This window comes from Dipodomys ordii, unplaced genomic scaffold, assembly GCF_000151885.1.
Source record: "Dipodomys ordii isolate 6190 unplaced genomic scaffold, Dord_2.0 Scaffold29, whole genome shotgun sequence".
Taxonomy (NCBI): Eukaryota; Metazoa; Chordata; class Mammalia; order Rodentia; family Heteromyidae; genus Dipodomys; species Dipodomys ordii.
The window spans coordinates 1,234,932-1,252,545 of record NW_012267245.1 but is presented as its reverse complement, the minus strand read 5'-3'; the positions used below and the strand labels follow the sequence as shown (position 1 = coordinate 1,252,545).

Sequence of the window (17,614 nt, the reverse complement as noted above, 5' to 3'; positions counted from 1 at the left end):
CTCGGCCCAGATTCAGACGCGCTTCCGCCCCGCCCCTCCGGGCCGCCACGCCCACAGGCCAGGGCAGGGGCGGGACCATGGCAGGGGCGGGACCAATTATGTATATATATATATATATATATATAAAGTATATATAATATATATTACATACTTATATTTAACATATGTATTCATATACTGTTTATAGTATATAACATACATATTGTGTATATGTATATATAAATATATTTAATATATTTGTATCTGACATATTTATGTAGTATATAATATATAAAATGAGATATAAATTATATTTGAATATATTATAAATGTATTACATGTAATACATAAAATATATGTAACATATTAATATATTTACATATACAACATTCATATACAACCTACATAACTACATATTCTATATAATTATATACAGGTTTAATTATATATAATGTATTATATGTAATATGTAGTAGACATACTATTATAGCATATATGTTCATATAGATACATATCTATATGTATATGATGTAATATGTGTATTGATTTATATATACATATATACATTACATACTTGTATATAATGCATGTATGTCATACATATACATACATACATATAATTTTTAGTGGTGGTACTGGGATTTGTTTTTATTTTTTTATTTTATTTATTTTTATTTATTTATTTTTTTTGTCGGTCGTGGGGCCTGAACTCTGGGCCTGGGCGCTGTCCCTCAGCTCTTCAGCTCAAGGCAAGCGCTCTACCACTTGAGCTACAGCACCACTTCCGATTTTCTGGTGGTTTATTGGAGATAGGAGTCTCACAGTCTCTCCTGCCTGGGCTGGCTTTGAACCGAGATCCTCAGATCTCAGCCTCCTGAGTAGCTAGGATTACAGGCGTGAGCCACCAGCGCCCAGCGGTACTGGGATTTGAACTCAGGGCTTTGTAGTTATTAGGAAGGCATTCTACCACATGAGCTATTACACCAGTCTCCAGTCTCTATTTTCTTTTAAACTTTGAAATTGCAGTATTCTCTACAATGACTATGAATTACAGAGTGAAAGAGAAAATGAACTTGTGTGTGTCAGCCCGTACTAAGGCTTGAACTCAGGGTCTGGGTGCTGTCCCTGAGCTGATATTCTACCACTTGGTCCATAGCTCCAGTTCTGGCTTTTTTTTTTTTTTAGGTAGTTAACTGGAGAAAAAGAGTATCACAGTACTGGCTTAGAACTGTGATCTTCAGATGTCAGCCTGAGCAGCTGCGATTATGGGAATGAATCATCAATTCCTGGCTTGAACATTTTTTTTTTTTTTTGGTCCGGTGTGGGGCTTGAACTCTGGGCCTGAGTGCTGTTCCTGAGCTCTTCAGCTCAAGGCCAACACTCTACCAGTTGAGCCACAGTGCACTTCCAGTTTTCTGAGTGGTTTATTGGAGATAGGGTCTCATGGACTTTCCTGCCTGGGCTGGCTTTGAACCGTGATCCTCAGATCTCAGCCTCCTGAGTAGCTAGGATTATAGGCTAGAGCCACCGGCACCTGGCTACTTGAACTTTTTTTCAATGTATGAAATTCAAAGCAGTTCATCTGAGTACTTGCTCTCAGTCCAACAATGTGGATTAAGGGATCTTTCTAAAACACAAGTAGGCTGGGAAGGTGGCTTAGTGGTAGAGTGCTTGCCTAGCATGCATGAAGCCCTGGGTTCGTTTCCTCAATACCACAGACACAGAAAAAGCTGGAAATGGTAGAGTGCTAGCCTTGAGCAAAAGCAGTTCAGGAACAGTGCCCAGGCCCCAGGATTAACAAAATAAATAATTAAAAAACCCCCACAGATGTTAAGGTACTTCAAGGATTACATCACTTCTATGTCTCTTGGTGGTTTTTTTCTGCGTGTAATTGGTGTGGTTTTGATACTTTATTTTTGGTGCCAGTACTTGAACTCTGCATCTTGGTGGTTCTGCTACGCGAGCCATACCTCCAATTCCTTATCTAGTTTTATTATTATTTTTTGCAGGTCGTGGTGCTTGAACTCTGGACCAGGGCGCTGTCCCTCAGCTCTTTCAGCTCAAGGCTAGTGCTCTACCACTTGAGCCACAATGCCACTTCCGGCTTTTTCTGCTCCTGCTTATGTGGTGCTGAGGAATCAAACCCAGGGCCTCATGCATGCAAGGCAAGCGCTCTATCACTGAGCCACCTTCCCAGGCGCGCCCCTTCTCCCCCCTTTTTAAATGCTGGTACTAGCGCTTAAACTCAGGGCCTGTGTATTTGTCCCTTAGCTTTTTTGCTTAAGGCTGGCACTCTACCACTCAAGCCATAGCCCAATTTCTAGCTGTTTGGTGGTTGACTGGATATAAGAGTCTCACGGATTTTCCTTCCTGGGCTGGTTTTGAAGAGTGATCCACAGATCTCAGCTTCCTGAGAAGTTAGGATGACAGGTGTGAGCCACCAGTCCCTGGCTCATTTTCACAGAAACAGCATATCTTCAACATATGTCAGAGCTTATCTTCAACAAATGGTGGTTCTTTTCATTTCGTGATTCAATACAATAATAGTGCAGATTTCATGTGTGTGTGTGTGAGATGGGGCTTGAATTCAGGGCCTGGGCACTGTCCCTGTGGGGGTTTTTTTTTGTTGTTCAGAGCTAAACACTACCACTTGAGCCACAGCTCTACTTCTGGCTTTTTGATCATTCACTGGAGATGAGATCCATGGACTTTTCTGCCTGGGCTGGCTTTGAACAGTGATCTTCAGATGTCAGGCTCTTGACATCTGATCACAGGTGTGAACTGCTTGGTTTCCAGTGTCTCCTTGGCTCTTGTCGCCGTATTTCTCATACTAAATTGTCATACACAAGCCTAGTTCCCGACTTGCCACTGTTTTACTGGTCTGTCCTCTATCCATACACAAAATGACACTAATTGTATACGAGTTTTGATATCCACTATTAAACACTCAATTTATCCCCTCCCCTCCTACCTCCCAGCTCTCATTTTTCCTCACCAAAATAACACCTGTGAAGTCTGAAATCCCATGTTATTAGGCTGCCATTCTATTTGGATGTAGCTTAGTACTGACAAGTGTTATCAGTTCCTGTTTGAGAACTTGCTATACCTTCCCATGTGTCCAAAGGCCTTTGCTTTTGCATCCTTCAGGTTTCTTTATCTAGACTTTAATATATGTCCTGTCACTACTGACAATATATTTTTATTATTATTATAAGGGTGATGTACAGAGGGATTTAGAGACAATTATTTTAAGAGTAAAGAAACTTTTTTTTTAAACAAACAGGTTGACATTCAAATCAGTCCTATGTTTTGGACCCTTGAATAGAAAGCTATTTAAAATAGTAGACCAAACACAAAGCCAGCTCAGGGCAGATCTGTTCAATGCGCACTGGAGTGGGGGGGGGAGGGTCTTTCTCCCGTGATGCTCCTTGTTGAAGGAATCCCTAGACCACCATGTCTCCAAATATAGGAGGTTGGCCTTATAGTTTTTTTGTTTGTTTTGGCTTTCTGATTCTAAGCCTATTTGGACTTATTTCCAAATACTGCCTGTGACGTGGCCAAGAAGAAAATGGATCGTTCCTACGGAGCTGGAATTGTAACCTGGGTCTGGTCCTCTCTCTGGTTCGAGTCTCAATGGACTCTTCTGTACCATGCACTGGACCATGAGCCTCAGTACTCGGCCCTAGAGGAAGCAGCTGAGTTCCCTAACTGGAAAGTGGTGAGCAGAGACTAAAGGAATGCTGTACCCTACTCCTGAGGACATTTAATACCTTCTATTCTGAACCTTCTAAGCTGGATAGAACAGCATTTCTCTCAACTGTTCTGCCTTGAATCTTTCAAATTCTTCATTACAGTGTAGCTAGAGGGCTCAATGTGGAGGAGGAGGAGAGAGAGGAGGAAGGGGAGGAGGAATGGAATGGCTTTTCTAATTGCTTCTACCCACATAAGGACATTGTTTCCTGTGCTGGTCCTGAGGCTTGAACTCAGGGCCTGGGCACTGTTCCTAAACTTTTTTTGCTCACTGCTAATGCTCTACTACTTAAGCCACAACTCCACTTTCGGCTTTTTTTTTTCGGTGCTTCATTAGAGCTAGGAGTCTTACAGATTTTCCTAGTCAGGCTGACTTCAAACCACGATTCCCAGGATCTTAGCCTCCTAAGGAGCTAGGATGACAGGCATGAGCCTGTGATCCCTGGCTAAGACTTCATTTTCATGTTTTTGCTTGTCATGGGGTTTGAACTCTGGGCCTGAGCTTTGTCCCTGAGCTCTTGGTGCTCAAAACTAGTGCTCCATCACATAAGCCACAGCACCACTTCCAGTTTTCTGGTGGTTCACTAGAGGTAAGAGACTCACAGACTTTCCTGCCCAGGCTGGCTTTGAACCACGATCCTCCAGATCTCAGCCTCCTGAGTAGCTAGGATGACAGGGGTAAGCTCTTACAATGGCTTTTGCTCCAGGGCCCTGTGTACACACTTTGCTTAGGCCTGGAGACATGATTAATTAGAATGATGAAAACACACAGACACGTACTATTATTTCAAATCAGGAGAAACCTCAAATGTTTTATTTTTTTCTCCGAGATATCATGTGCCCAAAGATTCAAAGAGGACAAAGAAGTAGAAGCTGTTCTCTTATGAAGAATACAAATGCTTTATATCCATTCAAGAAGTGTATATTGTAGCTAAATGTCAGTGAAATATTGAAAAATTAGTCTGAAGTGTCAAGGAAAGGCCAACAGGGGGCGCAGTGGGCGGCTGGCTGCTGGGTGGGGATCCTTTGGGATCCGTTGTCTTCAGAAGTGGATGGCTGTGGGGTGGGGGGTGGGGGGAACATAGGCGAGGGGAGACTTGGAGAGAAGAGAAAGGAAGAGGGAAAATACAAGGCAAACCATTTCAAACCTTTTCATCTTTTTTTTTTTTATTTTAAATTACAAAGGATGTTGCATACACCGATGAAATCTGCATCTGACTAGAAGTGCTTCCGGGTTATGGATGACAGAGACCCAAGGCAACTTTGTGCATTGAATTGCCTTTTCTTCTGAAAAATGAAAAAAACAACAAAACCCAAAACCAAACATACATATAAACAAACAACAACAACAAGAACCCGGCACAACTATGAACCAACATTTGAGTCATTTTTTTTTTTTTAAAAACAGCTCATGCGCCAACGAGAGAAAATTCTTTCTAGACAAAGAGACAAAACTGAATCTGATAAAAAAAAAAAAGGGGGGGCATAACTCCAGTTGGGAAGGGAAGGGGAAAGAGGTTAACCGCAACTACAGAATGTCGATGATAGCATTACAAATAGAACCCTAAGCAACTATGCCAAGATCGCCACGTTGTCGGAACAAATGCTTTCAATTCTTGCCCTTCTAACTCTTCTCTCGTGGCTTCTGTCCTGTTGCTTCGCACACAGAGGCTAGGCGACAGGACAGATCCTGGGGAGAGAGGGTTAAAATAATAATAATAACAATAATAAAAGCCAGCAGTGTAATACAATGTCATAAAAACACGTGGTGGAAAGGCAGTTACAGTACACAATACATTATTTCTGTTATTTGGTTCTGCAAAAAGAAAGAAAGGGTGAAAAGGCAAGCTCCAGTATTCCTGGGCACCCAGAATGGACTCGACTACACCACTGTGTGTGAACGACAGAGGCAAAGCTAAGTTCACCCAAACTTGGCACATGGAAATACCCACAATGCTCTCGGCTCAGCCACCATGTCCAAACACCCCTTTGGAAGTGCTTAACAAGGTTCCAACCCCTCAGCCCACCTCTGTACTTTCTTGTTTCTCCACAGTAACAAAAAAAGAGAGAACAGTTTGGCATAGTTTGGATTCTAGGTGTCGTTGCTACCATTTCAGTCTGTTTGTTAAGCAGGAAGACTATGCTTCAACACATAATCCTGCTTGTCAGGGGGGAAGCGTGGAAATTCTCAGTAGTACATTTCGCCATCTTTCTCCAAGCAGGGGCTAAATTAGTTGTTTCGCACTACGAAACCACCATTCCTACACCAGTGGACAGTCACGGATGCATCCAGATGCGTTTGAAATATTAAAACAACAACAACAACAACACGAAGTCATCTTCTCATAATGCCCTGCTGAAGATTACGAAGGTGACAAAAGAATCCACAAGTGGTACGGCACTGGAGGAGACGTGTCAGTCACGATTAAGGGAAGAATAAATGTGCGGTTCTGTGCAAAGTAGCAGAAGCGGCTTCCGTTCTACCACAGACTTCATAGAACGAATCACACTGAAAGCATTCATTCAATGTGTTCTCGAAATTCAAGTTTCAAGACTTGGAGAGATGCTAACGTTGGTAGGTACTGAACTAGAAAACACTTGAGACAAGAGTTTTTAGGAAGACTCTAGAAAGGAAAGGAACACAAGGTTTTTCTTTTTGTTAATTTCTGCTGAAGGCAACTTGAATCCGTTTCTGAGGAACTAAATCTTAGCAGCTAAAAAAAAAAAAAGTATGCTTTTTTTTTTTTAAACGTATGGAAGTAAAGAAAATCACATCCATGCTGGACATTATTGGTGAATAAACTAACAGCTTTATTAATGAAGGCAAACATCAGATAATTGTCTGAATATTATATATATATATATATAAAAGAAATTCATACTAACAGCATTGTATTTCAAAAGTACTATACTTCTTTTTCTTTGAAAGAGACTTGTCATCTGTTGTATAAAACCAACAAAAAAAATGGGCACTCTTCTCCTAAAAAGTTATGGAAAAGGAAGTAGTCGATTTCAAGCAGATGAATCGAACACACCTTTCTTGAACTTGTAGACATATTGCTAAGAAGCAAATCAAGTCAAGCCATCGGAAAGATGTAGAACAAATTCATGAAAGGCAGAAGAGAAGGGACGGAGTGAAATGACTGAATCTTTCCCCCACTTCAGATCAAAGACCATTCAAAAAAAAAAAAAAAAACCTGGCCTTTCATACAAGTATAAAAGAACTACAAAGAGAGGGAATGTGAAATCTCACTGCGGGAAAACCCTTCGTGAAGCATTTGTGGTAGCTCAGATTCTCTCACCGAAAGGGACATGGAAGGGAATGACGTGTTTAGTTTCAAATGTACAAGTAAGGCACAATATCAAGCCAGGTCATCGTCAGTCGTGAAGGTCGCAGGAAGGGACAGAGATCATACATGGTACAGTAGGACAAGCATTCATGTCGGACTGAGCACGTGTGGCGCCCGATTGGTAACCAGACAAGATCTGGACAAGATTGAGCAACTGGACAGCATGCTTTCATAGGGAGACAAACTCTACAAAAAAAAAAAAATCCAGTGTATCTGAAACTAGGAAGAAAAGTTTTTTGTTGCTTTTTTTTTCTCTTTAATCATAGTAGTAGTAGTAGTACTAGAATCCAAAGTGTATCATTGCCTTTTGGAACAATGGGTTTGTTTGAGGTGAATTTCACAAGGTTCTGGACTTCACTATGAGCGATCCTGGATACCATGTATGAACACAAGACACCCTTTAGAGAGTTCTTCTCTATTGATCATCACCCAAAAATACATGCTACGGTTTTCAAAAAAAAAAAAACAGAACATGTACAACTGTTGGGGTTTTTACATTACCGTAGAAGATGTATGTGTGTGTGTGTGTGTGGGTGTGAAATACATGAAACATACATATCTTAATGACAATAGAGGAAGCAAGATTATTACTGGCATTAAAATACAACCATTTCTAGACGGTTTTAAATGCCACAGAGTCCCCTGGTTAAAATGTAAAGCTGCACAGCTTGCTTGGGTCATCTTGAAGATAAAGTTAAGATCACAAGAGCATTCACCTTCCACTCTACATTTTACTGCCAGGTTTTTATTTAGATCAAGTATCAGTGTAGCATTCTGACCAGCCCAGAGTTAGCAGCAAATGGCAGGAATCATATAAAATGCAAATTTTTTTTAAACAAAGTGCTTTTCTAAGATATACATACATATATAAATAGGTACAAAATAAAGTGTCAACATTAAAAAGCTCAACTATTTAAAAGCTTTGAACTATTTAACTTAAGTCATACATATAAAAACACTGAAATGCAAGGCTATGGAATCTACTAAACAGATTCAAAGTCTTTTTTTTTTTTTGTTTTGTTTTTTGTTTTTGAAATGCAAGACCAAAAAATCAAATTCTGGTTTGCAGACAAGAAAAAAGTATCAAAAAACCAGAATTTCTAACAGAGCAGCTAGAAAGGGGGCAATTTTATAAACCTCGTCAGCTGAATGTCTGTATCACGAAGTGATTTTCAGCTGACTGCAAAACTGTCACATTTTGGAACACTTTCCCATTTCCCAGATACACACGCTGTGGAAACCTCACCAGCTTTTCCTGTACTTTGTCCTTTTTTACATCTAGAAAGGAAAACAGTGAGCTGATGAACTTGAACTGGTCAGCCACTGAGATTTGCCCTTCTCATCCGTTCAATGTGAACGCACGAGCGGGCGCATTGCCACTAAACATGGAGGACAATCTTGAGGGTTATATAGTTCAGCTATCATGTCAAACCAATCCTCCTCAGTTTTTATCTCCAGATATCAAAGAAGCTAGAGGGCCTGTTGGGTTGTTATTGTGTGTTCTAGAACTGAACCTTCATGTGCTATGTAACTTCATGTGCTGTCGCTTACAAATGGAGAGAAAGAAGGGAGCGGGAGGAGGAAGAAAGGAAAATGAAGACAGTAAATTCTACCATCAGGTAATGGAGAGATAGGTGTTTTCCCAGTGGTTAGGTCTGAAATTTTTTGGTTTTCTTGCTGTTTCTGTGTGTGTGTGTGTGTGTGTGTGTGTGTGTGATACTTTTTCCCCCTCTCTTTTAAGTACAGGTTGGAAACCACTAGGTTTCGGAGCAAACAAAAAGATTTGAGAGTAAACTGAAGGAACAGATGGAAAGATCTGTGGGGTAGGTTTATAATGCTGCCTGGACAGAAGGAATTCTCATCAAGAGGTAAAGCTCGAACATGGCTACATGGACTACAGAAGCTGTTCGATGTGAGCCAAAAAAGAGCACCTAAAAACTAAAAATGTGTCAATGTCTCCCAGTTCTAGAAACTATAGAAGAATAAGTCACATGTAAGTTTGAAGAAGCTAGTTTGAAAATACCTGTACAAAAATATAAAAATCTATAAAGTTTTCTGTTTCTGTTGTAAGCTTGTGTTGATCTTTGAAAATATTACATGCACAGTAATACATCGATTGGAAAAGTGGCAACTAAAGAATTAGATAGTTTTAGCTTTTTTTTCCTCTCTTTACAGATATATATATATATACACACAATACAATAAAAATAATCTGTATTTTGGTTGTTTGGTGGAAGTATACTACAATAAGCTAAATAAACTTTGTCATCTTCAAAGTCAAAAACTTTATCAATAGCTTAATAAAATGAAATATATTAAAATTTCCTACAGTTAAGTGCAGAAATAAAAAGACTTACAGACAACTAAATGGCTACCAACTTACCTATTATGGAAGCAACTAGAGGAACAGCAAAATAATATATCTGTATGTACGGATGCTCCTTCTATAGATAATTGGACCCAAACAGAAGTAAGATTCACAGTTCAGTAAGATCCCAACCCTGACCTTTTAGGTTTTGCTCCTTTTTTCATACATTCATACAGTATCATGTAAGCTGTGCAAAACTTTACTTAGACTGGCAGTTTGCCATATCAGTTGCATTTGTCTTTGGTACAAAAAAATAAAACAATCGCAATAATGTGCAAGTATTTGTCTTCTTCCGGTCAAGTACCGAAATAGGAGTTTTCTAGAGCCATCTTTTTTTTTTTGTTGTTGGTTTTTTTTTTTATATATACAATACAAAGACTCTGTGGCATATATCTACATTTCAACATAGTCCTATATACATTCAAAAAATCTGAAAAAGTTTGGAACAAAAAAAAAAAACAGTTAAACCCCATAAGTTTTCCATCTATATATCTTAATTTTTTCCTCGTTAAGGGTTTTCATCATACAAAATATTACCAGTTTTAGAGTTTCCCAAAATACAAGGCACAAAGAATATGCTTTTTTCTTACTTGCACAGACATCTGTATATATTTATAGATATATATTTATATATGATATTGAGCTCTGGAGTTGAACGTCTACCATGGCACTCAAACATGAGTGTCGGGTGAGCCATGTACAAGTGAGATTAATGGCTGTGGAAAATTAGGACAGAAAGCAATAATTCTAAAAACAATCTAAATGGACTGTTTAAAAAAATGCTTCTGTAACATTTTTGAGTGATTCAGAGCATAAACCTGCCATCATGCTTGGCATTATATTGAGCTATGCACCCTCCCAAAATGTTTTCCCTTCAATGCGTATGTGCAACTTACACCTTGATGTTTACTTAGCATGTGAGCTCCACTGCTAATGCCAGTAGCAGGTGTAATGGAGGTTTATGTTCTGAAATGCAATAATCAAGTATTTTGGATCATGCTTCACTTATGCTACAAGTTCTTAAAACAATGTAACCTAATCATAAATGTTTACATAATGCTAACTGACATGCAAAACAGAATGAAAATATACAATGGATAACGTGAGAAAAACAAAGAGACAGACACTTCTGACCAGTGGTCCAGTAGGGCTGGCTACACTTTTGATGCTGGTATTCGCAGTCCCACCAGGCCACCGGTGGGGTTGCCTTCTGCCGTCTTCTCTAACACTTGGTTAACGAATTCTGAGGTTTGCCCAGCAACTGGGAGGCCTGTGGAGAATAAAATGCACACCTGAACACACAATGGAGAAGGCATACCGCAAAGGGAAGCAATAGCTAACACTTGAGGGCCAGGTGGACCTCAGCTCGATGATACTGGCCCCCAAACAGTGCTCTGCTACTTGTTGTAACCATAGCCCAGAACATCCTTTGACCCATCACACTTGACTCCGCCATGGTTAAGAACAGAAAAGTGACACCAAGAATAACCATGAAGAATATGCTGGGCCTGGTCACGCACCCCTGGAATCCCATCACTTTTGGGAGGCGGCGATCAGTCTTTGCAGACAGACTTTGTCTTAAAAAAAAAAAAAAGTAGATAAAGCCGGGCACCGGTGGCTCACACCTGTCACCCTAGCTACTCAGGAGGCTGAGAGCTGAGGATCATGGTTTAACACCAGCCGGGGCAGGAAAGTCCGAGCCTCTTGTCTCCAATAAAGTACCAGAAAACCGGAGGTGGCGCTGTGGCTCAAGTGGTAGAGCGTTTGCCTTGAGCTGAAGAGCTTGGGGACAGCGCCCAGGCCCAGAATTCAAGTCCCACAATTGACAAAAAAAAAAAAAAGTAGAATGACCATTGGAGAATAGCTAATCACAGTTTAAAGTTGGGGAGATGGCAAGTAGAAGAGTCTAGACCCAAAGCCAGAGCCTGCCACAAGGCTGCTTCCCCATTTCTAGGAGCCAGGCCCTGCCCCTCGCTTTAATGTCATGTGATTCCTAGGCCAGATTCAACCTGCAACTGAAACTAGATCTGAAGGCTCTGGTTAGTCATTAAAAAATTACTGCATACAATTTATGTTCCTTAGAAATGAGAATGACTAAGAAAATGAAAGATCTACAGTAAGGCCAAGAATACTTGGAATCAATAAACGCTTACTATCAATCAATTAAAATCCTTACAACCAATAAATCAAATAACCAAACTCTTTGAGGAAAAGAAAGCCAGGTGTGGTGGCACCAGTACCAGAAAACCACGTTCTCCAGTGTATTGAGTGAGGCCAGCCTGGAATATAACCCAGAAAGACTCTGTCCTCCCTGACCCCCACTACAAAGACAACCAAGCAAACACAAAATTGGCTTGGGAATGGACATATATTCATTTATGGACATATATTCATTTAGCCATTGTGTAGCTCTACAAAGGATTGCTATACAAATATTGACTTTGCTGGGCGCAGGAAGCACAAGCCTGTCATCCTACCTACTCAGGAGGCTGAGCGCCCAGGATTGTGCTTGGAAGCCAGCTCACACACACAGGAAAGTCTGTGAGTCTCTGATCTCCAATTAAAGACCCGAAAAGCCAGAGTGGAACTGTGGCTCAAGTGATGGCCTGCTAGCCTTGAGCACTGAGTTCAAGCGCCAGGGCAGGCATGTACACAGAAAAATGACTGATTTCACCATAACCATTTCACCATAACCATCACTGACAAATGATGGTGAGTGCTGGCAATAAAATGATAAGTGATGAATTCTTGCCCCAAAAACCAAACAAACTTAACTGTATCTTGTCATGAAGGAACCTATAAATCCAAACACTGGCACAATTTAGAAAGTCAAAACCTGGATTTGTCATTGAAAAAAGACCAACAACTCTGAGAGAGCTTATTGTTGGATTAGTGTGTTACTGTATGTATTCAAGGAGACAAAAGAGATGTAAGTAGATGCAATAAGTAATTGTAAATACATCACAGACAAGGGCATACAGGACACTACTGGAGCAATATTAAAACAGATTCCATATTAAATATTACGTCAATACTCAAGTACATGGATATAATAGTGGTATCACAGCTGAGCTTGAGAATGTCTTTGTTTTCTAGATACATATCAAAATAGGAATACAGAGGGCTGGGAAGGTGGCTCAGTGGTAGAGCGCTTGCCTTGCATGCCTGAGGCCCTGGGTTCGATTCCTCAGCACCACATAAGCAAAAAGAAAAAAAGAGCCAGAAGTGGTGCTGTGGCTCAAGTGGTAGAGCGCTAGCCTTGAGCTGAAGAGCTGAGGGACAGCGCCCAGGCCTAGAGTTCAGGCCCCACGACTGGACCTCCCCCCAAAAAAATAGGAATACAGAATCACGATGTTTATAAGTTACCCGAATATACACCACTGCCCAATATACATACAGGCAGGAGCAGAAGTAAAACAAATGCTGAAAAGTATTAGCAACTTGAGGGAGAGAGGGAGAGAGAGAAAGAGAGAGGAGAGGGATGGAGGGGGAAGGGGGAGGGAGGGAAGGAAAGACTGATATTATACTAACAGCATTTGATTTTTTTCCTTTCTTTGTGTGTGTGTGGGGGTAAGGGTACTGAGACTTGAACTCTTGGCCTTGAACTCTCACTGACTTTTTTGCTCATGCGTGGTGCTCTACCATTTCTAGTTCTGGCTTTTTTGCTGGTTAACTGGTTATAATAAATCTCGTGGATTTCGCTGCTAAGAATGGACTTCGAGATCCTCGGATCTGAGTCTCCTAACTGGAGGAGATGACAGGTCTGAGCCACTGGCTCCTAACTAAAAACAATTCCTTGTTGTTGGTTGTGGGGCTTAAACTCAGGGCCTGGATGCTGTCCCTGAGCTCTTTTGCTCCAGGCTAGCACTCTACTACTTTTGAGTTTTCTGGTGGTTCACTGGAGTAGGAGTCTCACAGACTTTCCTGTCTGGGCTAGCATTGAACTGTGATCCTCAGATCTCAGCCTCCCTGAGTAGCTAGGATAACAGATGTGAGTCGCCAACGCCTGGCTTACAAGAATTTTTAATATCCCTTGAAATCATACATCTCATACTACACTAAGTTCCTAAGTGTTAGGTTGTAGATCTATCTTGTATTCTTACCAAGAGTATCTTTAATGAGAATTTCAAGCTTTTGCCCCATGTTGGGTCCTCTCTCCTCTCTTGGATTCTGTACCCGGTTTACAATCTCTTGCTTGATGGAGTTGATTACAAACAATAAATTATCTGCAAGACAGAATAAAAACGCTTGGAACATGTCCTTTAACACAGAAGTATTTGTTTAATAACCTCAGATATTCAATTAAAAACAGGAGGGCAACTGGGGGTTGAGCATGAGGATGAGACCCCCCCCCAAGATTAAACCCCAGTACGGACACAATAGCAAAACAAAACAGAACAAAACTGGAAGGGCTTGTAGCACAGCTCAGTCATGGATGCATAGGTCCTGGACTGGATCTCCAGCTCTGGTTTAAAGAAGTAAAAATAAAAGGAAAAACAAGGACTGGGAAGGTGGCTTAGTGGTAGAGTGCTTGCCTAGCATGCACGAAGCCCTGGGTTTGATTCCTCAGTACCATATACACAGAAAAGCTGGAACTGGTGCTGTGGCTCAAGTGGTAGAGTGCTAGCCTTGAGCAAAAGAAGCTCAGGGACAGTGCCCAGGCCCTGAGTTCAAGCCTCAGGACAGGCGAAAATAAATAAATAAATAAATAAATAACAGGAAAAAAAATAAAAGCAACTAAACAAAAATCAGTGTATTCTTCTATTCCAAAGTAGGGGACCTAGGAAGAGACCTAAGAAGTCTGGGTTTTAACACATACAAAAGCATTAAAAAAAAAAAGTATTCCAATGAGCAATCCAATTTCAAAGCACACATTCTACACTATTCTCACAAAGCTTAAAATACGATCCAAAGAACTAAAATTTTAAGGTGTTTCTATGGGAAATATGAAACCAGTCAATCAACTGGCTGGTATAGCATACAATCACGAAGAGGAAGAAAGGCCCAGGGTCTCCAGTTGGCTGTATTGAGATCTCTACTGTGGAGCCAACTTCCAACACTCAGGCCAGGAGACAAGGATTCATGAACATGGGCACAGGAAGCAGGGTGCTGGGTGGGTGAACCCTAGTAAGGCTGGGCCAGAATGAAAAGTAAGGAACAAAGCCAAACAAGCAGCGCGGGAACAGTGGAAATAGGAAGTTAAAGACACTCTTCAATGTTTAGAAGTTTACCATATTCAGTGTTGAGGCCCCATAATTTCACTTTATTAGCTTCATACTGGGCTTTTTTCTTTAACCGACAAGCTCTGTGAAAGGAAGGAACTATTAGTTCACTGTTCTGGTAAGAGAGCATTCAAAATAGACCCCTTTGCTATAAGACATTTTCTTTTCCTTTCTCCTTTTGGGCTAGTCCTGGGATTTGAACTCAGGGTCTAGGTGCTATCCCTGAGCTTTTGTACTCAAGATTAGAACTCTACCACTTGAACCAGAGTTCCACTTCTGGATTTTTGGTGGTTGGTTGGAGATAAAGAATCTCATGGACTTTCCTGCCCACACTAGCTTTGAACCACAATCCTCAGATCTGAACCTCCTGAGTAGCTAGGATGACAGGCATGAGCCACCAGAACCCGGGCTTGCTTTTATAATTTTTAAGGTAATGAAAAAATGCTCAATGATTATGTTGGTAAGTTATATGAGGGAATGTTTGTCACAATGATGTAACAGTGTACACTAAAAGGGGTGAATTAAATTTTTTTTATTATCTTTAAGTAGTTATACAAAGAAATTCCCATTCTACAAAACAGTATATGAATACAAAGTGTCTGACAACATTGTCACCCATCGCTCCTCACCCATCCCTTCTCTCACTTTTCTTTTCTTTTTTTTTTTTTGAGATTAGGTGATTATAAAAATTTCACAGTATTGTGGAATAGTGACACTTAGTTAAAGTCACAAACACATTCTAACCTTCACAAGGCAAATTGTCATTATCATGGTCTATAAAGTTTGTGAATTCTATGAGCTTTGACAATATAATTATTTCTTCCACATCAGGCGATATTTATGTCTTTTTTTCCTTTTGCTTAGTGTCAGCTGTTCCCTCTTTCCCTCTCATTCCTCCCTTCCCATCTCTGTCCTTGGGTTGCTTAATTTTCATCTATATTAAAAGGGGTGAATTTTAAGCTAGGAAAATTTAAGCTAGAAAAGTTGGTGGGTGAGTAATACCAGTAACCCTAGCTACTCAGGAGACTAAGAGCTGGGGATTATGGTTCAAAGTCTGTGGGACTTATGTCCAATGAACCAGCAAAAAGCCATAAGTGGAGTTGTGACTCAAGTGACAGAGCACTAGCCTTGAGCAAAAAAGCAGAGACACGGACAATGCCCAGGCCCTGAGTTCAAGCTCCAAGATCCTCTCCCCCCAAAGAGTTAATTTCATCCTAAGTAACCTGTACCTCAAAACACCTGACTAAGAAAGCAAATAAAACAGAAGCTGTAAAACTTTCCTTTTTCTATCATAATAGAACACATTTAAGTACCTGAACCTTTCTCCCTTTAAAACTTTTTCCAGGCAGGGCATGGTGGCACACACCTGTAATTCCGGAGCTCAGAAGCAGGAGAATTCAAGAGATTTTGAATCCTAGACTATACACAGTGAAACCTTGCCTAAAATGAAACCAACTGAATTTTTTTTTTTTAAAGAAAGCAGAAATGCTGTCTTTTACTTTCAAAGGAAAAGAATCTCACAGTAGGATTTAAGAAAGAAAAAAGTTACTTCTCAGTTCATGGCTGAAGGTCACCTCTTCTGTAAAAACTCAAAAGAGTTGAACTTCACATCGCAGACGTTTTTTCCACATGAGTGAACATGATTAGCATTTACCTGGAAGCCAGCTTATTTTTCTCCTTCCTTGACCTTGGCCGGGCTGTTAGGGGGAGTTCACTGACGGGAGTCAGGTCGCTAATCACCTTGTTCAGCTTCCGTAATTCATTGCCAATCTGGAGCAGTTTTTTAGGATTTGGAGTTAGGTCTTCCACGTCAGTCCTCCGTGACTTCTTTACTGCATATTTTCCTACAAAGAGTTGAAAAGCTGAAGTCAGCTTAGTGATCAAGAGATACATTTTCAGGCTGGGAAGGTGGCTGAGTGGTAGAGTGCGTGCCTACCATGCCATGAAGCCCTGGGTTCGATTCCTCAGCACCACATACACAGAAAAAACCAAAAGGGGTGCTGTGGCTCAAGTGGTAGAGCACTAGCCTTGAGCAAAAGATGCTCAGGGACAGTGCCCAGGAATTCAGAGGTTAAGCCCCAGGACTAGTATACACACAAAAAAGAATAGTCATGGTAATACAGTTCTACATTTCCCTTTTCAGTTGTATCCAAGAGCACTGAATAAACATTAGAATTCAGTATCTCAGCTGGGCACCGGTGACTCAGGCCTGTAATCCCAGCTACTCAGGAGGCGGAGATCTGAGGATCATGGTTCGAAGCCAGCCTGGGCAGAAAAATCTGTAAGACTCTTATTTCTAATTAATCACAGAAAAAGCCAGAAGTGGTACTGCGGCTCAAAGTGGTAAAGTGCTAGCCTGGAGCAAAAGAAGCCCACGGACAGTGCCCAGGCCCAGAGTTCAAGACCCAGGATTGGCAAAACCAAACCAAACCAAAAACAAAACCTCAATATCCCTATTTAAAAGGGATGGTGCCATGTGGCTGAAATCCCAGCGCTCTCCAAGATGGAATCAGGAAGTGTGCCAATATAAGGCCAGCCTAGACTATCTAGAAAGCTCAAGGTTAGCCTGAGCAACTAGTAAGACTCTGTCTAAAACAAAACAAATTCCCCCGCCTCCCCCAATGAAGTAACTGAACATTTGACTCCTGTCCCCCGCTTACCGTGATGTGAGCCGTTTTTCTGATACATATTGCTTGGCAGTGTATCTCGGCTCCACTCAGAGGGTCTCAGAATCCTCTCTTGCTGGGACGGCGTAAGCTGCTCACTATACTCCCAGAAATATCTTCTTTTCCCTCGCTTCCGGGAGGAGGTGGAAGTCATCTCCTTCAGGTCTTCTACAGAGTCATTTTCATAGCCTTAAAAAAAAAAAGAAAGGGGCTGGGAAGGTGGCTCAGTGGTAGAGCGCTTGCCTTGCAATGCATAAGGCCCTGGGTTCGAGTCCTCAG

The 17,614-nt window shown here is 41.0% G+C and overlaps 1 protein-coding gene across 1 annotated transcript in view; it reads right to left on the bottom strand.

The window, feature by feature from the left end:
* Positions 1–4,874: 4,874 nt before the first annotated feature.
* Positions 4,875–17,614, bottom strand: part of Crebrf (CREB3 regulatory factor) — a 27,264-nt gene continuing 14,524 nt past the window's right edge. Inside the window, exons 4-8 of the mRNA XM_013016092.1 lie at positions 17,330–17,524; positions 16,324–16,513; positions 14,679–14,752; positions 13,551–13,673; positions 4,875–10,717 (exon numbers count right to left, since the gene is read on the bottom strand). Of these exons, the coding sequence (XP_012871546.1) occupies positions 10,602–10,717; positions 13,551–13,673; positions 14,679–14,752; positions 16,324–16,513; positions 17,330–17,524 (698 nt within the window). The 3' untranslated portion in view covers positions 4,875–10,601. The remainder of the gene's footprint in view (positions 10,718–13,550; positions 13,674–14,678; positions 14,753–16,323; positions 16,514–17,329; positions 17,525–17,614) is intronic.